This window comes from Euwallacea similis, chromosome 8 (genome assembly GCF_039881205.1).
Source record: "Euwallacea similis isolate ESF13 chromosome 8, ESF131.1, whole genome shotgun sequence".
NCBI classification, from domain to species: Eukaryota; Metazoa; Arthropoda; class Insecta; order Coleoptera; family Curculionidae; genus Euwallacea; species Euwallacea similis.
In genome coordinates this window covers 5,220,786-5,242,202 of record NC_089616.1, presented here as the reverse complement: position 1 = coordinate 5,242,202, position 21,417 = coordinate 5,220,786, and the positions used below count along the sequence as shown (strand labels likewise).

Genomic DNA, 21,417 nt, shown 5'->3' with positions numbered 1-21,417 from the left:
CATAAAATGTTTAGAAATATACCCTTTTTTGGCCTGTATTGCAGTGACTTTTAATTGCTGACTTACTTTTTAACCTAAATTAAACCGGTTTTCAAGAGGAAGATTGGTGATAAATCTTTATGCATCAAAAGACGTTAGAAATGTCTTGAAGTACGGATCTGGAAATCTACTACTTCTTGAGATTGGTCAATTCAAATATCTTAATTATAATCAATAGCTGGTAACGAATAATATACTAGAAATATAAAAAATTAATACAATTTTACTACTTACTGTATGTTTTGTTTTGTTACAAAGTGAGGTTATGGACATATGACTTTACCTCGCTATTGCACAGGCGCGTTGTTAGACCACGAATTATTTTTACAGTTCGCTGTGACAACGTGGATATTATCTTGAAAAACCGTGCAGTCAAACATCATTCTTGTAAAGTTGCAAAATATGCACCATAACAGAATGGGACATAACGAAAAATCGCCCTACATTAAGCTGGGGGATATACATAAAAAACGTCCCAAACTTATAATTAAAAATAACCGATATTTGGAATGGATTCAAAGTCGTACATGACAAAAGTCAAAGCTCTTGATCTTTATTAAAATCAATTTATTAGAGGGCTCTGTATTGTCAATTTGACAGGACTGAATGTTTTCAATTGCAGCTGATTCATATTGAGTGCAGCAGTGCGGTGAACTCGTTGCTCCAAGTTCTGAGATAGGGCAGCTAGTTGAGAATATGGCAACATGGTTAAGAATGTACAGAGAAGCTGCTCTATTATTTATTTTGATCTACCAGCCATCATTTCATCTAAATTTCAAGAGTGAAAATTACCATGGACTTACAAGGCTCAAATCAGAACCCATGAACCTGTGTATCAATTGTGCACCCATTAAAAAAATTCCATGTTCTTTATACTAACAGTGTACTAACTACCTGAAGAGAAAAGTGTAAATTTAGTTCAGCAATATGAAACAAATGTTTTGTTAAGTTGAGTTTATAACAGGAGCTCAAAAAGAATTGACCTCTAGTCTAGGGAGTATTGGAAATGGAATGAATTGCATGTCTAAGATTAGATTGTTGAAGTACCTAATTTAAGCATGTACTTGTTAATTAGAGCAGTTTTTTGGTTGATGTGGTTCCAAATTGTACATCCTCCAAGGTGTAAGAGGATAAGGGTGAAGACAGGGTCTTTATTTTGTATGCACTGTAAATTACTGTATTGCTAGTTGCTTAAACTGGGTGCCTTCACCTTGCCAGAAATTATTTTTTTGCATTTTATACAGGGTGTCTTATTTAGGTGTGTCCACTATTGCTATCTTCGAAATGGTGATAATTGTGAAATTGATTAATGGGGAAAAAATTGTAATTTTTGAGAACTCCCATTGTAAGGCATTATCATACAATTCACATTTTACAAAAAACATAAAATACTTCAAAAACAGTCTGATAAAAAGAAATATTAATACATTTTCAGTTTCTTTGCTTTTTTATTCTTTATGTTGTACTTTGCTTAGCTGATGCCTTAGCACAAAAAGACACACTTTTACACCTAATATAATCAACTATTAATAGTAATCCTAATTTTATGATTATTGTGTCTTGATTAATCAAATGATTTATCAATTCATTAATTTGATCCTTTGGTCATTCCTGAAAAAACATATAGCAAACATAATATTGTAGTGTGGGGTAGCAGAAACTACCAATGCCACATCACAATAATTTCCTGGGAGTTCTAACTTCTCACGAAAAAAAAGTTCATTTTAATTTTTATCTATGGTAAACAATCCTATTTTCCATACTATTGCCATAAAAGACGCTATTATGGGGCCTGTTGCATGTCTTAAAAGTATATTTTCTCCCCATGTTTGGAAAACATGTTATTAATGACAGGCTATATGACCCATTATCTACCTAGGAGTATAATGAAAATAGTTGCCATGGAAACGAACGTTGTATTTTTGTGTTGTTGTATTAATTTATTCTTAACTTAGGCAAATTTTTACCAAAATCTAGTAATGGAAATAATCGTATGCAAGGTACCCCTTTTATGACCCCTCTACTGAGATCATAGTTATCTTAACAAATAGAAGGTCCCTTAAATTAGGGCATTGTTGCATGATTTAAAACTTAGTCTCAATACATTCTAAAATCTACAATGTTGCCAATTCTTCTCTAAATATAATATAAACTTATAAGTCCCTTGGCTCATAAGAAGATGGAACCAAAACATCCTTAAGGCCAATTTTGGTGTACTTTTGAACAGTGTTGTCAGTTTTCTTGTATTGTGTCCAATTTTCTAGATATGAAATGTAACTTTTGCTTGCCTTATAGCCGTCACATTAAATTATCACACATTTAGGTAGTTTTATTTTTTCCAATTTTATTAATATGACGTGTGAATATTCATGTTTTTATATTGGTCAAAATATGAAATACTCTTTTTTTGTAAGAGTACCTTGGGGTAACAAAATGGTTTACTGGCTAGTTTTTGACAGTTTTCGAATAGATTTGATATTCTCGAAATTTAAAATAATTATATGTGCAAAACAGTTATAAATCAGAGATATACACAACTCAAAAAGTAACAAATAATATGATATTAACAAATGACAATATCGTTCAAAACTAGTCTTAAAAGGAGATAAAAACTATTTTGGTTTCATCTAATTATGAGTAATTTTTAATTTACCAACATTGCTAATTTCAAAATGTATTATTATTAATCTTTAAATTATATACAACACCTCTCTTGCAAAATAACTGAGATCTCACTGAGTAAAGACATCAGGGTTGTAAAATGCTTATGACCCTTATGTCTCAATTCGTCAGGGCTGCATGCCTCATGACTTAAACTTGAAGTCTGGACCAAGATTCTATTTGTAAGACTCCTAAAAGATGCGCCCTGCACAATATACATAGTAGATTTTTAGGGCTGCGGGCTTTATGACTTAAACTTGACTTTCGAGTCGTAATGATGCACTGTACAAACTTAGTGTATAATATGGAGGTGTGATTTTGATAAAAGTAAAATTTGTCTATTGTCCCAGAATCTATGTAGGGAGACCTACATACCTCAAGAGTGTTGGATTACCTACATAATTTTTAATTACAATTCAGTAGGTCATGGAATGTTCATTTTTCCCTGTCTTTTGTCTTCCTATCCATCTTCCTTACACATGCGGGAAAAATAGCAGAAAAATGTAATATTTTCCATGGCCTACTGCTGTGATGTTTAATTAGAAGAATCTACTGATACTACGTAAAAGTAAAGTACCGTGTGATTATTAAATTTGGCTTTTTCACATTTGGGATTTGTTCTAAAATTAAAATCCCACCTTGGTCGGCTGTGCCGTTGGCCTTTTCGAGTAAGGGAGCAATGGCAGCAAGTTTTACCGCGACGCTTTAATTTTCTTCTTGGATTTCCTCGAGGATCGTTCCTGTAAACAATAATGGGTGAGCGCCTCCATTTTTACTGCGTCGGTGCTGCCCAGGCGTGAATATCCGACCGCGATATGTTTGGATGACACATTCCACCGGTTTCAAATTCAACCACTAATGCACTAAACACACACGCGTCGGTGCAGGTATCTCTCCCAAGCCCGACAGACGAGAGATAAATAGCCGGGATCACAAACTAGGCCACGATATTCGGCAGATTTCCGACGCGATCTCGAGTTTTTGCCTTTTTTCCATGGCGAATTCGCAGACGGCAGTTGACAATGTCACCCCGAAAAATCAATAAAGTTAACCAACCCCTTATCCTTTCCCCACCCTCTGCTCATTCAAAAACATCACGATTATCATTACACCGGTCGGCGGCGTCAAGCGGAGCACGATTTTTCGACACTTGCCGCTAAACGAACGAACTAACTTTGCCGGGCTTCGGCCTTGCTTGACTCACGCTCAGACGTCACTGTCGCCTTGCCACGTCTCCCCAAACTAAGTAGAGCAGCCATGAGAACCATCGGTCTGTTACGTTACCAGATTCATGGTCGTTTTACGGTGTAGCGCGATCAAATCGTCGTTACTTTCTGTCCCTTGTTCATTCGCATTAAAAGCTTCAAAGTAGAAAAGTGTGGCCGGCATCGGCACATGCTGACTGCCACATACCGAAATAATGTAATAGAGGGGATGCGCCATCTTTCGTTACTCCATTGTCGTCATATAATTCAATGACGTAGAGAAGCATAGAGCATGGTCTTACACTGCGCTCCTGATTTTTATGCATCTTTTTGTGGCAAAGATCTTCAACATGGTATCCTTCAGGGGCGGAATAATGACGATTAAAACAGCAAAAATAATTAAAAACTTTCTTTTGTGCCACAGTGAAAAAGTCGCAAGAAAATCAGATTTGTTACCTGAGTTAAGAGAGGAGGATTTAATTTTTTTTAATTAAAGAAGAGGAAGGGAAACAGGTCTCTCTTTAAGAGGGGAAACCATTCAAACCCCTATACTGAAAAATAGCTTCTATTTAAGTACAACTAATCACACATTTGAGACTAGACGCACTGCTACCAACAGAGCTGTAAAAGGTACTTCAAAAAAGTATCTAGATATTTAGAGATATTTTACCCAAATATATACCTAGCGACTTAGTTTAATAAATATTTTGGCCAAAAATATTGGGAATAAAAATGGAGACTTTCAAATTAAGTCTGTTAGAAGTAACAAGACATTAAAAGACAATTTAAACCGACAAAAATACGCGAATTGAGGGTATTTGAAAGTTTGGTTACTACGACCATTCAAAACAGGGTACTTCTAACCTCAAAAGGGTGTGTCACACCCTCTAAAATGGTCAAGTTAAAGGCACTTTTATGGAGCACCTAAAATACAGTTACTTCTTAAACCTTAAAGAAAATATTTAAAATACTAGGAACCAGGCACCTTTTTTTTTATCTAAATACTTTAAGGGTATCTTGCAGTCACTCTGCCATTCACCAATTCATTTTTTCGGAATTCAAACCGCAAAAAGAACATTTTTAAATTAAACTATCATTGAAACTTAACTATACAGGTATGTACACTACTTCCCCTTATCACACCAATAATCTTCGCTCTGCATTTCGGTCAATCTAGAGATCGTCCTATCAAAAGCAAATATCTCCTCATCCCCTGTAAATATATTAGCAGTAAGATCTTGGTCTCCAATCTTCAAATCGTCCATCAACATCCTGTGCTCGTCACTAATACTGTCTTTGCTGCTCTTGGAGTAGGTGAATAGTTCCTTTATGGGGCAGCTTGCTGATAAAATTACTTTCGTCTTTTGATCGTAGAAGGCATCTATCAGGGTAATGAATCTCCTTGCTGGAGACCGCATTTTAAGTAGATCAATTTGTGGAACGTCTCTTATAATGATAGTATGGAAGAACTGAGTTAAATGAAGGTAATCGTTAGCCCCCAAAGGGCGATCGCACAGCTCTTCAAAGGTACTGTCCAAAATCCCCCCACAGATTTTCCGAAAAGTAACATCCCTGCCCAAGATGACAAAAGTTTTACTTCTGACTATATCATTCTCTTTTGAACATAGGAACTTAAATATAGGTTCAATAGGATCAAGTTTGTGATCCTTCTTTACGAAATAATTAGTTTTATCTCCTACAAGTTTCTGTCTATAATCTATCCCAGAGTCTAAGTTGGCTACTGCACAGTGGCATTTTAAAACATCTATGAAAGGCAAAAAATGTGATCTTTGTAACCCATTTTTGTACAAATCCTCTGGAGGCCTGTTACTAGTTGCCACCATCACTAAACCATTATTAAACAGCTCTGTAAATAACCGCTTGAGAATCATAGCATCTGCTATGTCAGTTACTTGGAACTCATCAAAGCACAACAGCCAAGATTCCTGGACTATCATTTCAGCTATAGGAGGAATTGGGTCGAATGGTTTAGCTTTCCTTTCAGAAAAGTCTTGCACCACTTCCTGCTTCAGTTGGTGCATGCGATGGTGCACCTTAATCATGAATTCGTGGAAGTGAATTCTCTGTTTTCTCTCTACAGTACAGATGTCAAAAAATAAATCCATAAGCATGGTCTTACCTCCACCTACGGCTCCATAGATATACAACCCTTTAGGGGCTTTTTGCCTGTTTTTAGACAATAGCTTACTAAAGAAGGTCTTCTCCAAGGGCTGATAAGTTTTTACATCTTCATACACTCTTTGCAGTTGTTCCGCTACTGTGAGTTGCACTTTGTCTTTTTGCAATTTGCCGGCTGTGATTTTGTTTGTAAGTTCTCCCACTGGACCATCGCTGAGGGTTCTAGGGTTTATTTTTACGGCATAATATCTTTTCAGTGTACCATATGCTATTGGTCTCATAATAAAACGTTTCATGCTGGTATTTTGAGTTGTAAGGCAATAACATTATTAAAATTATTGACTAGACAGGTACAAGGGCTTCTGTAGCTGAGGAATTACTACATTTTAGCTTACGTAATAGTTTATTTAAATGTTTTATAAGCTATTTTTGAAGGAAAGGCGCGAGAAAATTCCCTTTATCGATTTATTCCCAATTTTTCATAGCTGACACTTGACATATGAAATAAGAGTAAAAAGAGTAGATACATTAACAACAGACCACGGTACTGAGAGTTGAGTGATTTCTAATTAGAAGATTTATATGAACATTTAAAAATATTTAAGAAAATGATTGTTCTCATAAAAATCCCTTTTAAAATATTCAAATCTTTCCAGTAATATATGTCCATTTGTTTCAAAATCTTTCATAGAAACAAACATCGTACTGAAAATCAGGTTTATTTTCCACTTTCTCATTCACAAATTATCTGGTCAACATAATATAACAAAATCAGTGATATCTGACGCTAAACAAAAATCTACTTTACGTTTAATTCAATAGATTTATTTTCTCCCAGAAATAGTTTAAATTTGCAATTTTTAGCGTTTATGTAGAAGTCGATACCATTAAATGGAACCAATAAAATTACAAAAACGTAAATGCTAAAAATTGCAAAGTTATTCTACGTTGGTCAAATTGCTTAATCTAATATTAAACATGTAAATCAAGAATCGCCGCACAAATTTAATCCACAATGTCACTGGCTTGCTCCAAGACTGCGCCACTGTATGCCAAATCCCAATAATGCTCCACCCGGTGCTTCTTAAAGTGCTCCCGGGCCAATCTTTCTGTGGGACACACTTTAAACTTCACCTCTCCGAAATTCCTCTGCTTGGTAGTGCCCTGCCATACCAGCACACATTTATTCGGAACGTCGTTGCCGTCGGGGTCTTTTACCATATCTTCCTCCCATTTAATTCGGTTCATCATCAATCTTTTATACTTTTTCAACTGTTTAGTTCCACCTTCTACAACGACGACGCAACAATCCGGATATAAAACCACGCACCCGGTCATATAGAGCTGTTTCGCATTTGTTTCCACCTTGAATTTTTTGGCCGCCAATTCGTGAAGATGGAAAATCCGGAAAATGGCCACGTGGACACCTAGAGAAGTGTCTTCTTTCAGCTTTTTTATTTTTTTTTCGCGCTTTTGTTCGGCGGTTAGTTTACGAGCCGCATTTGCGTCTTCGTGCGCTTTTTGCCGTTTGGCCATTTGCTCTCTGAAAAGTTTATAATAATTAAGAGGAAATTGTGTCTCTCTACAAAATACTTTTACCTAACATGCGCCTCAATTTTAGTGGGGTCTTGAACGGCTTCAGTTCCGAGAGCTCTCATCAAATTCGAAATTCTGAGTTTTGGCTCAGGAGGCGGTTCTAACCCCAGTCGAATTTTTTCCTGTTCCTCCTTCCAAGTCTCTCTCCTTGTCTGCCTGCGCAGCTTCTTTCTCTCCTTTTTGGTTAAGAACACTGGCATGTAAACCGGCTTAATAGGGTCGGCTAAAAGACAAAAAAAATTGTCATTTTACTTATTTGAAAGCAGGATACAACTACAAACATGTGGTTGCACTTTAATCTTAAGAAACCTTATTAGTTTATGGTACTTACTAGGGCATCTCATTTGTGTAGGATGTTCCACTAAGTTGTTAATTGCATCTTTCTTTATATAAATTTTACCATCTGGTGTTAAAGTCTCCAAGTTATCTTCCAAAATGACAGAGTCCCACCATTCCATTTGCGGCACCTCGTCACTAGTACCTTCAGATTTTGCTATTAGGGCTAGTTTGGTCGCCGATGAGATTCCAGTTTTTTTCGCAATTTGGGATATTTCATTTTGTAGTTTTTCCAGTTGGGTCTAAAACAGATGTACTTTTTAATTTTTTTTTTTTGAACATCAAGGTAAACAACAAAAAAATTGTTGAGGAAAGACTTTAACATGCTTAAATTACATAAATAAGGAACCGACAACTATTAAAAACCAAAACAAAGATAACAATAATAGGAATAAAAATTCTCCTCTTTGAATTAATTTATTTACCTTCATCCTAAGCCTTTCAGCCAGTTGCTGAAACTTGCCAGGTTCATGAAACCGTAAAACTCTTTTAGTACGAAGAGCGGGTTTCAACCCGATTCTGGGATCAACGAAACGAGTCTCAGAATTATCTTCGTCTCGCTTCTCAGTTTTTTCCTTGTACTGATCTCGTTTCAGAGCTCTTAAATTTGCTTTTAGTGTGGGTTCTACAAGAGTAAGTTGTATCGCTTTACCTGATCTATCAATTGTCCGACCCTCCTCATCCAAAATGAGGGGTTGCGGTTTATTTGGGATGATGGGGATTTGGAGGGAACTGCCCAACAGGCCCGTTTGCAATTTACTCTGAATTTGGGCCTAAAAATAACAGTTTTTGTTAATCAAGCAGGAAATTTCGTGTAGTCTAATGAGAATAACAGTTTACTATTCAGGTGCCTCAAATGGATTTTTGTTTCTGACTTCATATGATATTAAGAATATTTTGTCAATGTAAATCAATCTAAGCCATTGTTTATGCAAGAAATTGTGTTTCCTGCACTTTTTAAAAGACATTTCTTGGATACAGGGTGATTAAATAAAAAATAATAACAATGGGCCTACAGGATAATAGGCCAATATATCTCTACTACTCATCACTATTTTGAAGATTCTAGCATTTTGCCAAGCAGTGGACTATTTACTAACTCAGTATTATATTAAGTATATTTCAATCAAAAAGTGTAACAAACTTGATATTTATTTGGTGCCTGGATAGTAGTCAATTACCTTAATAACTAAGATACTTGCTATGGCTCAAAAAAATGAACTTACCTGTAACTGAGCAATTTTTCTAGCCTTCTCCGCATCCCCTTTTTTCAATAAGCCAGTAGGAATACCATAAATGCTAGGTTGTGGAATTCTAATATTCCCAATGCTTATATTAGTTTTGCTTGGGGGTGGCAATGGATCCATTTTAAGGTTTCTAACAATTCCATCTTTTTCGGACAAATGCTTATCTTTTTCATGTCCTGATTGTGAATCTCTTCCTCTGTCCCTCTCTCTACTGCCATCGCGTTTACCTCTCTTTGAACCCTTATCTCGATCCCGATCTCTCTCATCATCATAGGAACGCTTTTTGGACTTACGAGAGATCTCAAAATCATCAATCAAACCCTGAATGCGATCAGCAATTTTCGTGGCCTTCTTGCTGTCCACGTAGGAGTCCAGCTTATCAGCAATTCTTCGACGATCATAACCGTTGTTAAGGCAATCTATTGCTACCCTGAGCACTGAGGTGTCACCATTGCCCAACGTTTTATATATGGCTTTCTCTATGTTTGGTTTCAGATCCTCGATTTCTCGACGAGACAAATAGGCCATATTTAAGCACTTTTATTACAATTTGATAGTTTTTAATACAGGAAAAAACCAGAATTTTTGTTCAAATTTATAGAAATTATTACAATACGACACAAACTGTAAATGATCACGAAGGGAGTGAAGGGCGAGGCGAAGGGATATTTCACTTTGACATTTATATGTCTATGTCAAATGACAATTTTCGTTTCATGGAGTAAAAAGTGTTTTCGTGATCAGATCACTCAGCTCTAAGTTAGGCCTAAAAGATAAAATCTTGATTATCACGTGGAAATAATTAAGTACGAAATTAATGAAGAAATAAACATTACTTAAAAGGTATAATAATTCTAAGGCCTCCATCTGGATTCAAAAAGACCTACAAAATATTATTTAATATAAGTCGGAGCAGTTTGAATAGTCCATTTCATCGAGACGGGACAATACCAATTGTTCTATTCTCACGCGTTAGGACAGGTTAGGTTTTTAACGAAAAAAGTAAACAAGCCGCCGTTATTAAATCCAGCAGCAGGTAGTTGATTTTAATAATAAATTTTTTCAATTAAAGTTTCGTAGTATTTATAGTTTATAAGAGTTTCTAACTGATATTTTTGTAAATTACTATATTTTCCCTACTTAAGACAAGTACTAAAAACTAAGCCTTTATAGTTTAACATTAAAACCTGTGATTTCGGAGATAAAATTTACATACATTTCATTTAATTCCAAATACCTCCAATTCCTAGTCCAATATGTAATAAGCCACAGTATAGTGATTAAACATTTATTCCCTGCTAAAATTTCTAGAATGGATTACGATTATCTGATGAAGTTTCTTGCTCTGGGTGACTCTGGAGTAGGCAAAACCAGCTTCTTGTACCAATATACTGATGGTACATTCAATTCCAGATTCATTTCAACCGTGGGTATCGATTTTCGTGAAAAACGACTGGTAAATCTTAACAATAACCTCATTTTGCAACCCTAAATAAAATCAATTTTCAGATATATCAGTCCAAAGGACGGAACTACAGAGTGCATTTGCAATTGTGGGACACTGCAGGGCAAGAAAGGTAACCCTTAATATTTTATAATAATTTTCATATTAAAGCTTAGGACTAAGTAGTGAGTAGCAGTTAGGACACATATTTTTAATAGGTTCCGCAGCCTAACAACCGCCTTTTATAGAGATGCTATGGGTTTTATACTTCTATTTGATTTAACTAATGAACAGTCCTTTCTAGAAATACGTAATTGGATAGAACAGCTCAGGGTATGAGTACCACTGATTTTTCTATTAATTTTGGCTTGTTTTCTAATTATTTTAGCACCAGCACTATATCGCCTTAATGCACCTTCATTTTTTGATAATGCTTTCTTGTTAAGTTATGATTTGCCACCTATTTTTTTTTATCTCTTTTAAAGCTTCAACATATGTAATAATGAATCACTTGTTAGGTTCATGCCTACTGTGATACACCAGACATAGTGCTATGTGGAAACAAGGCTGATTTGGAAGATCGACGGGTCATATCCGAATGGAGAGCAAGAGACTTTGCGGAACAAGCCGGGTATCAAATTTTACGTTTTTATGAATGAATAAATAAAAATACATATGTGTGCTCGTCAGGCTTCCTTATTTGGAAACTTCAGCAGCAACAGGCCAAAACGTGGCTCGCTCCATTGAAACTCTACTGGAAAGGGTGATGTTCCGCATGGAAACTGCAGTAGACACAGCTATGTTGCCAAATCGGCGCCGTAACTTCGACGAAGTGGATTTAAATGCCTCAACTTCTGCTCAAAAATGCCTTTGTTAAATGGTCTTCCAACTATGTATTATTGTGGATATCCAGGGTGATATTGGATAGTTAGTTTATACATGCTCGATAAAAATAAAGAATAGTTCCCTTGCGGTGGTTGTGGTATATAATCTGTAAGTCTTAGATCTGCCAAAGAGTCATTTCTGTGAATGTTCAGAGATTGTGTTAAGGGTATGAAAACACATTATTTAGGCGGCGAGGAAGGTAAATGCTTATATGACGTCTCTGTGGTAGAAATATATTACCAACAAAGTAAAGATTTTTTTTTGTATAAAAGTAAACCTACCTGTTACTATCTTCGTTTGCCCCTTTAAGGAGAGTAAGGAGCAAATGAAAAATAGATAAAATTCCCATATAAAAGAAGCAAATTCCTGTATGGGGGGCTATTATTGATGCTCTCTTTTAAATTCAAGTCTCTGCATTTTGCAGTTTTCTTGTAGATTGGCCAAAGATAATGTTGTTTTCTAGTTTACCAGGTGCGCAAATCAAACAACACGTTCGTAATCCACACTTTATTAAACAAAAAAAAACGTATCACACTAGAGTATTTTAAGTATTAAACATTCTAAACATTTTGCGTAATAATGGAAAGAACAGCGAAGAGTGTGCAGTAAATCTAACATTGTTCCGTTTGCTATAATATACGCACAATCTTTAAGTCTAAAACATTTAATTATTACTTTAACACCGTGTCTGCATAATCAAAATATAACATGCTTTTTTCAGATAACACATTATAGCCCCATCTACCGTTATTGCACATGATGAGGAACCTTCTTTGGCTTCAAAAAATAAATAGGAAAAAATGGAGATATGGGAAGAACAACTGCAACTTTTTCCTCATTGTTAATTGACTGAAATGTTCAGAAAAAGTTGCTTTCATCGAAATGGAAGATTAATAAGCAGGTATAAAATATTGAGCAATAAATCTACCAGGTGTGTCTATCACACCTCCTACTTACCGTTTTAAAATAAGCTATTTAATATTACGTCTGTGAGATATGAGTCGGGTCAAAGTTAGTAAATACAACATCGATAAGTAAGTAAGAGCGCGTGCATCTAAAGGCTAAAATACGATAAGTCGTGTTGTGAACCACTTAAGCAAAGCTTTGCAGCTATTGGAGTAATATGTAATAATTCAGTTTCAGCTACATTCCGTAGCTTAAAAAGTAACTACAAATATATATATGTATGTATATATATATAAGCTCTTATTCTTGAAAAATAAGCATTTTTACCCTGAAAATTTAGTTGCCAAAGTGTTTGTCGTATATACAGAGAGAGCTCATTTTTTAGAATATCGTGGTTTTTGGCAACTCAATTTATGCGCTGCCGCGATTCAACAGCGATAAAAGAGGAATAGTCTCGTAAAATCAATACTGCGTCATTTGCATAAATAGTAAAAACAACATCTTTCAAAATAATCTACGATATTTGTCTAATATATGTTAATAAGACCCTGTATTCGAAAGGCTTTAAACGATATTATTACTTCTTTATGATTGTGTTTATAATTATTTGTTTCATGATGGGGTGGGGGTCAGGGCGTTAGTAATCTTCCTTTTATTTACATTAATACATTTTTGTCGTTAGTATTTTCAAGGTATCATTGCAAAAATATTTTTATGGTCATCAGTCCACGTATAAACGAGTCATTAATTTCTTCTACTACATAATACTTACTTACATAGAAATAATTACGTAATCACCATGTATACTCATATATAGTGTGTAACATATCATTATTGGGATATTTTAGAGAAAACTATGCACTGCAAGATAACAAAAAGTGCTAACAAACCTATGGTCGAAACCGCATCACTTTCGCTATACAGGGTGGCAAAGTTTCACATTTGCAAACGTCTTAATATAAAATGTCAAAAATCAAAACAAAATTATTAAAATAGCTGAATTTCAGCCATGGCATTCTAGATTACCGACCGGAATATGTATTCTTAATTTGCATCGACAGACATTAAGATATGAAATATTGCAAGAAACCAAAAAGCTGAAAAATTGGAGAAAGAATTTAAATTTGATATCAGAATTCATACAGGGTGTTCCAAAGAAGATTCAAAGCATAAAATAGCGCATGACCAAAAAAACCTAACACCCTGTATATAGCTATCGACGATTTTCACATTTTATCGTAGAAGGCGTTAACGCGTTGAATGCGCATGACGTTCCGGTGAGTCATTTCGTACCTTAGAGCGGCGCGCGTGACGCACTGGTACGTCGACTGTTGTAAAAATCTCGTCAGTTTTACCAGAGCATTCGTTGCATGATGTTGGATTAATACCAGCATTTTTAGCAACGGTCTTGACATCTATATTCAACGCAGTCCCGCGATTCCAAGCTTTAGAAACGAAAAACAAGGTATGCTTTCAAATATTTGAAAAATGGATAAAGTTGGTCCTGGCATTCGAAAGTGAAAGACAATTATCAATTGACAAATCATTAACTGGTGAAGAGCTTATTCGTATTTTAGAGGAATTGGACGTGTCTGATATAGAAATTGATAGTGACAGCGATGCATACGTTCCGCATGAAGATGAATCGCCTTTTTTTGAAGATGAAGATGAAATTTTCTTTTTTTCGATAGTTTAGCTAGAACGAATAACTCGCTTATTTTATATTTTCAAACGCAGATCTATATAGTTTAGTTAATAATCCAAACCATACAATTAATGATTCTCCCGATTGGTCCGAAACCCAAACATAAATGAAAGACGCACCATTCAAAAAGCTTTCAGGTTTGTTTAAATTCGGTAGATGGCACAGAATATATATCTAACTTTTTGAAAAATCATTTGTGCTCATATTAGTGCTATATAATTATAGATGAATAATAGTGATCTTCAAGCAGTCTTCTTCTATGAGTTTGAACGACGCGGTAATGCGGCTGCAACCACTCGAAACATCAGCTCTGCATTTGAAGAGGACTCAATGAAGGAACACAAAATACATTATTGGTTAAAAAAATTTTAAGCTGGTAAGACAAACCTCGATAAAGACCGTGGACGACTGGAGCTTGCAATTAATAATGACCTGTTAAAGGTTCTCATGGAAGGGGATCCACGTACAATTCGAGCGTTCGTAGAAGAACTGGATGTTTCAATCAGAACAGTTTTCAATTATTTGCGACACGTCGGCAAGTCGAAAAAGCTCGATAAGCTTCATAATATTTCCCAAAGAAAACTTGCACCAGAAAAAGGTTATGGTGACTGGTGGTCTGCAATTGGTTTCATCCATCACAGTTTTCTGAATCGCAGCGAAACGATTACGGCAACCGTCAACAAATCGTCTAAATGCGTCAGAAATTCAATGCTAGAAAAGTTGAATGAATTGGGCTACGAGACTTTGCCTCATCCACTATACTCGCCAGACTTCTCACCTACTGACTACTAACTTTTTGTGCGAGAAGTGTTTTAGACGCCGCGATGATGTTGAAACGGCCTTTGACGACTTTATCGCCTTCAGAACTGTGGAATTTTATGCAACCGGAATAAATGGACTTGTTTCTCATTGGCAAAAATGTGTTGTATCCAATGGATTTTAATACAATTCATAAAAGTTTGTTTGAATTAAAATATGTGCATTTAAAAAAAGATAAAAATCTACAACTTTATTTTGAGAACTTAATAATTCGTTTTTCCTATACAATAAATACTCCAAAAAGTGTTTATCATACTATGATTTCCGTTTGGCAGTTATAGAAGAAATGCTTCCAGAAGAAGTAGCTGCTGTAAGATATCTAACGTTCAAAGAATCAATTCATAACCACGTTCCTTACAAAATTCAATTTCGTGGAGGTAAAGGGAATAAAATAATGCGAAAAAATACAAAATTTGTTGCAATAACGGAATCAGGAAATATTTCGCTTATCACTGCACATCATGTTCTGATGCACCGAGTTTATGTATTGGAAAATATTTTGATGAGTGACATAAATTCAAATATCTTTTTTCCTACTATTAGGATGGACCAAAAGTTCGTGCGTTTTCAGTGTTGTTGCAGTTTGTGCAATTTTATGAAGTCAATAACATTATTTTATAGGCAAATGTTATACAGGCATCACCAGTTCAAGTGGAAACAGGAATTGTGCAAGTGGGAGAAGGACCGCGTAAGGTTTAATATGTTTCCAACAAAGACCAACAAGAAGTGGGCGGAGTCAGTCCGCTTGATGTTTCCACTTCGATGTTTAGATCAGTATTGAGTTCCCTGCGTTCACGGTGATGGAATTTTTTTAAAATATTAGAGCAAAAAACAGCAATGAAATAAATAAATAAATAAATAAAAATGATTAATTAACCCCTTGAGGCCCTGTGTGCAAAATTATGTACATTTATTTTCAATATATTCTTTGAGCACAAAATAAAAATGTCTTACGCTCATACTGAAACAGCATAATTCTGAACATATTATGTTTAACGTGGAGTAATAGGAAGTATCATCTTTGAAAAATTATGGAATATACAAAGTTAGTCGCCTTTAGTTGCCGCCATGTCGAGACGTGTACAAGGTAAGTGCTGCACACATCTTTGTTAATCCTTGAAGTATTAGAGAAATACTTTCCTTTTTCTAAAACTATGTCTCAGATAAATGATAAGACATGACAAATGTTCGCGAATTTCTGAAATTTTATTAAGTTTGAGGATACATCTGAAGGGCTGTCTGCTCCATATGCATAATTATGTGCCTAATTGGTTTCAACGTTAACTTTTTTTTAGGCAAAGAATACGACCCTGAGAGTGAAGAAGGTATTTCTATTCTTCTCGATATGCTCGAAAATAGTTCAGATTTGAAAATTTTAGTCGATTTAATTATATCAACATTCATATGATTTTTAAATGCACTACCTGTATATTTGTTACAAATGCGAGAAATGTATGGTTATTTTTTTAAAATGTTCGTTTATAAGAATTATTTACACGATTTTAAATATTTGCCTGGAAAAAAGTATAGAAACTATTATATTTTTTATTAAAATACAGAATTTATATTTTCAATAATATCGTTCAGTATGGTGTATCACAGTAAGCAACAATAGCCACAATATGCCAAGAACGCGTTATTTTTTCTCTAAATTAAATAAAAAAATAGTAGACTTATGTAAAAGTGGAAAAAAGCAAATTGAGATCGAGAGATTACTACATATTAGCAAAGGAGCTGTTTGAAAAATTTTTATCACAGTATCGGACTCGTGGTGGTGTAGAAGTTGCTAGTAAAACAGAATGGTCCAGAGGAACCTGAGCGCGTATCGACAAATTAATTAAAAGGATATCTCAACCGACCCTCGAAAAACACCAAAACAAATCAATGAAGACATTTCGGAACAATTTGGTGTCCAAGCAACGTCAAGGGCAATAAGGAACCGTTTGATTGACACTGGACTAAACGGCAGAATTGTCGTTAAAAAACCTCTCCTTTCCAAGAAAGATAGGAAGGCTCAGTTGGAATTTGCTAGAGCTCATTTGTCGTGGACAAGTCAACAATGAAATACCGTTCTGTGGAGTGACGAAAGTGAATTTAAACTTTTTGGTTCGGACGGAAAATGTTATGTGCGTCGACCAATACACAAACGATACTATTTTAAGTACCAAATTCCGACTATCAAACATGGAGGTGGCAATTGCATGGTCTGAGGTTGCTTTTCAAGGTTTGAAATTGGGCCAGTAGTTCAAGTAGATAAAAAAAATGGATAGATTTCAGTAAAGGGACATTTTGAAAAACACAATGCTCCCATTTGCTGAAGAAGAAATGCCTCTGCACTGGAAATTTTAGACAGGACAACGGTCCGAAGCATAGATCGAAATTGGTAAAGGAGTCGTTTTTCGAAAGAATGTTATTCTACTTGAATTGCCCTCTCAATCTCCAGATCTTAACCCCATAGAACACCTCTGGGAGATTCTAGATCGTCGTATTTGCAATAAAAATGTTAAAAACAAAGATTGAAGAATTGTCTACTACACTAAAAAATGAATGGAATCAAATTCCTCTAGAGACGCTCAGAATTAATTGTTACAGAATGGTTATTTAGAAGATATGATTTTTAAAAATTGAATAGTTATCTAAATTAATAATAAATTCCATAGAATTAGCTATATATTAGTCCAATAAAAGATTGTTTTATTCTCACTAGAAAGTTTTTATTTGACTTTTAAAGTGGATACTTTAATATGGAGAACCCTGTAATAGTAAAAATTTTCAAATGGTGGGAAATCTGGTAACACTGGACTGACTCCACTTATATCAGCCGCAACCCACGTCGTTGGTATTTGTTGGAGGCACATTAAACCTTACGCGGTCTTTCTCCCACTTCCAAAATCTTTCTTTTTCCTCTTGAACTGGTGATACTTGTATATTATTTTGTAGCTTTTGAAAAACTCTTTCATATTTACTTATTAGTTACAATTAATTGTTTCGTTTTAGTAAAATTATAGAAAATTTTGAAATTCGAATTCTTTTACGTCATTACTGAAATAGAGCCAGTGAAGCAGCATAAAACATATGAGAACTGGAAAGAGAAGAGGTCGTTTCAGTTCGAGCTGCATAAAAATGGTTCAAGGTCAGTGAAGGGCACGCGGACCTCAGAGATGGGCCATGCTCGGGTCGTTCTATGACGATGAATACTGAAACCATCTGTGAAACCACTGAAGCCAATCTATACTCGCAGAATGTCGGCTGAATTCAATATTACACAAACATCAATCGTTCGTTATTTTACCACTATTGGAAAGATCAACAGATGCTATCGTGAAGTTACACATGATTTAACAGAAAATAGAGTTCAAAATCGTGTAGACGCATGCAGTAAATTGTTGAAAAATTCGCGTGACAACCGTTTTATCTGTCGAATTGTAACTAGCGATGAGAAATGGGTTTACTTCTGCAATCCAGACAAGCAAAATCACTGGCTGAATCCTGGACAAATGGCGGAACTGGTAGTCAAACGAGACCGTTTTTCCAAAAAGACTTTAGGGTGTCTTAAGTGTGACTTAGGGTGTCTGGTGAAATTTTGGAGGTGTGAGCTTGTAAACAATCGTACCATCAACGGAGACTTCTATTGTGCTCAGTTCGATCAAATGTGCGCAGAGTTGAGCCGAAAATACCCAGCAATTGTTAATTGAAAGCGAGTACTTCTGCAAAAAGACAACGCCAAACCGTAGTCAGAAAACCAAGGAAAAGATCAAAGAACTCGACGTAATTGAACGTCTACCACATCCATCATACAGTCCCGACCTTGTGCCATCAGACTGTCATCTTTATGGTTCAATGGCACATTTTCTGCACGGTCGTAGCTTTAATAACTTCGACAAAATCAAAGCAGGGCGTTGCGAGTTTTTTAATTTTAAGGACAAGGAATGGTACCAGCATGGAATTAAGCGACTCGCCGATAGATAGCTTGGGACAATAGAATCAAATGGTCTTTACTTTGATACTTGATAATGATTTGTTGTAAAATTTACTTTGGAAATATAGCAATACTTAAAAAAAAACGCGCAGAAGTTTGGTTCATCCTAATATTATTTATGTTTTGTTGTTCTTCTTATTGCATTTTAGATATGCATTTTTTTTACGCTACTTAGGACTTCTGTGTTTAGTTGACTGTATGCTTTTTTTGGTTCTATTTATTACTTATCATACCTTTTTGTTTGTTTATTTCCTATTCAAAACTATTATTTGTTCGATTTATTGGTTATTCTAAAGTTATTCAAAACCAAGAGTTAGTAGATGTAAATGAAGGAAAACGCGTCATTAGCGACTGATACGAAATATACACCGTTGCGATAGGGTTGGATTATAGTTGCAGGTACATCATATCATTTTTATCGAAAATGTGTACTGAAAGTTTGTGGTTAGTTTAATTACAGTTTAAATATTTTGTGATCGTAGTGTTTTTTCGCATTTCGGGACATAGACTTGTCTATTTTGAATATACTCTTTTGGTATTTTATAATCTTTCCTTTCCGGGTTTATACGTAATCGTTTTTAGATTTTTAGATACTGGTTATCCGTTGTACTATTTTCGCTTTCGAAACATATCAGAATGTCTGACACCGTTAAAATGTCCAGCAGTACAGATACCGCAGATGAACCTATGCTCATCAACTTATCTTCACCTAAAAAAAGATTTTAAAAATTCCATTTTGATACAAAAACTAAAGCGTTAATTTTAAACATATATAAATCTGATATTCAAGATAATCCCATTTTGGTAGTCGATGAGGCTGTGCAAAAGATAGCAAATAAAACAGAAGTTTGTAGCTGCAGTGTCCATAGGATAATCAAAGAGTACAAGGAGAAACATGAATTTTTGGCTCCTAAAGCAAACCAAAATCGTAAACATGTTATCGATTTAGTTGACGAATTTGACAAAAATGCTATAAGGAGAAAAGTTCATGACTAGAAGCGATTTTAGAAGTGAATTGCCGACCACTGATAAGGTGCTTAAAAGCGTAAATGAAGATCTCGATTTGCCTAATTTTAAAACAACCACATTTTATAAGTTACTAAATACATTACATTTTAATTATGAAAAACAGGGTAGAAAGAGCATGTTGATTGAAAAGGATGAAATGGTAATATGGAGGAGGGATTATTTAAGAAAAATAAAAGCGTACCGAAATGAACACCAAAAAATTATTACCTGAACGAGACCTGAATCGATGCTGAGCACACCAAATCAAAAGTTTGGGTTGATAATTCTATGTCAATGTCCAGAGAAGCACTTTTAGAGGGTCTTTAAACAGGATTAAAAAATCCGGCAGGTACATACATATTCGTTTTCATATATGCAATAACAATAATCAAATTTTATTATGGTAAATTTTGTAAAAATAACATAAGGAAAATGTTTTAAGAAAACATTTTTGTAAAATTTTTGGGAAAAGGAAAAGAATTAATTATCTGTCATATTGGAAATGATGATGGATTTGTTCCTAATGGCTTATGGGCATTTAAATCGAAAAAGACAGGAGACTACCACGAAGAAATGGACGGAAACTCCTTTGAAAAATGGTTCGATAAAAAAATTTCCTCACCTCCAGGAAAATAGCGTCATAGTATTAGATAACGCCTCATATAATTTTAGAAAATTAGAAAAAATCCCTACAGAAAATCTGAAATACAACAATGGCTGCGATCTAAACATATCAATTTTGAGGAGGTGGACTTAATAAGGTGGAACCTCTATTAATAGTTAATGAACATAAAGGAAAATATAACAAATATGTGGTGGACGAAATGGCCAAGGCTCAAAATAAAACAGTGTTGAGACCCCCACCTTACCACTGTGAGCTTAACCCGATAGAACTTATATGGGCGAATGTTAAGAATTTTGTAGCCGACCATAACAAAACATTTAAATTTGCCGATATGAAGACCATTTTTACTGACGCTGTAAAAAATATTACTGCCGATAAATGGCAAAGATATGTAAACCATGTGAAGGAAAAAGTAGAAACCAAAATGCGGAAATTAGACAATATAACGAAGAATCGAGTTGAACCGCTGATAATAAATGTTGATAGTGACACGCCTGGTGCAAACAATGAAATTTAAACATATACATGTGTATTTCATTTTCAGTAACATGAAATATATCCTACAATAAAATATAATTTTCTACATTTTCAAAAACTAGTAGATACCTATCTATCAATGAAATATATAGGGTGTCCCTAAAGTCGAGGTCAATCGTTCGGAAGGTGAATGGGGAACCAAAAACAAGAGAAAAGGTTCATATAAACATAGGTCCAATTGTCCTTTGTTTTCGAGATAGAGTGTTGAAATTTAAGAAAAAAAACTTTCATTAATTAATTTTCAAACGGTTTAAGGTTTTTAAATCAAATTTTATACATGAGTTTG

At 34.9% G+C, this 21,417-nt stretch overlaps 4 protein-coding genes across 4 annotated transcripts in view; 1 reads left to right on the top strand and 3 right to left on the bottom strand.

Moving 5' to 3' along the window:
- Positions 1 to 1,362: 1,362 nt before the first annotated feature.
- The window catches only part of mub (poly(rC)-binding protein mub), a 77,183-nt gene continuing 57,128 nt past the window's right edge, over positions 1,363 to 21,417 (bottom strand). The window contains exon 10 of the transcript XR_010752227.1: positions 1,363 to 1,376. The gene's annotated coding sequence lies outside the window, so the exon portion shown is untranslated. The remainder of the gene's footprint in view (positions 1,377 to 21,417) is intronic.
- Positions 4,455 to 6,512, bottom strand: LOC136410326 (putative ATPase N2B). The gene has a single exon (XM_066392438.1). It carries the CDS (start codon positions 6,338 to 6,340, stop codon positions 5,030 to 5,032), a length of 1,311 nt encoding a protein of 436 aa, XP_066248535.1. The 5' UTR covers positions 6,341 to 6,512; the 3' UTR covers positions 4,455 to 5,029.
- Positions 6,748 to 9,876, bottom strand: Prp3 (pre-mRNA processing factor 3). Its single transcript, XM_066392511.1, has 5 exons — positions 9,203 to 9,876; positions 8,402 to 8,749; positions 7,972 to 8,218; positions 7,644 to 7,863; positions 6,748 to 7,587 (listed from the first exon to the last, which is right to left on the bottom strand). The coding sequence occupies exons 1-5, from the start codon at positions 9,749 to 9,751 to the stop codon at positions 7,050 to 7,052; spliced, it is 1,902 nt and encodes a 633-aa protein (XP_066248608.1). The 5' UTR covers positions 9,752 to 9,876; the 3' UTR covers positions 6,748 to 7,049.
- Rab27 (RAS oncogene family member Rab27) lies at positions 10,518 to 11,739 on the top strand. Its single transcript, XM_066392274.1, has 5 exons — positions 10,518 to 10,679; positions 10,733 to 10,800; positions 10,886 to 11,000; positions 11,186 to 11,298; positions 11,358 to 11,739. The coding sequence occupies exons 1-5, from the start codon at positions 10,536 to 10,538 to the stop codon at positions 11,542 to 11,544; spliced, it is 627 nt and encodes a 208-aa protein (XP_066248371.1). The 5' UTR covers positions 10,518 to 10,535; the 3' UTR covers positions 11,545 to 11,739.

Coding starts and splice junctions, on each gene's coding strand:
- LOC136410326 (XM_066392438.1), bottom strand. CDS start 6,340: ATGAAACGTTTTATTATGAGACCAATAGCATATGGTACACTGAAAAGA.
- Prp3 (XM_066392511.1), bottom strand. CDS start 9,751: ATGGCCTATTTGTCTCGTCGAGAAATCGAGGATCTGAAACCAAACATA. Junction 8,750..9,202: donor GAAAAATTGCTCAGTTACAG/GTAAGTTCATTT, acceptor TGTTATTTTTAG/GCCCAAATTCAGAGTAAATT. Junction 7,588..7,643: donor AAAATTGAGGCGCATGTTAG/GTAAAAGTATTT, acceptor TAAACTTTTCAG/AGAGCAAATGGCCAAACGGC.
- Rab27 (XM_066392274.1), top strand. CDS start 10,536: ATGGATTACGATTATCTGATGAAGTTTCTTGCTCTGGGTGACTCTGGA. Junction 10,801..10,885: donor GACACTGCAGGGCAAGAAAG/GTAACCCTTAAT, acceptor TATTTTTAATAG/GTTCCGCAGCCTAACAACCG. Junction 11,001..11,185: donor ATTGGATAGAACAGCTCAGG/GTATGAGTACCA, acceptor ATCACTTGTTAG/GTTCATGCCTACTGTGATAC.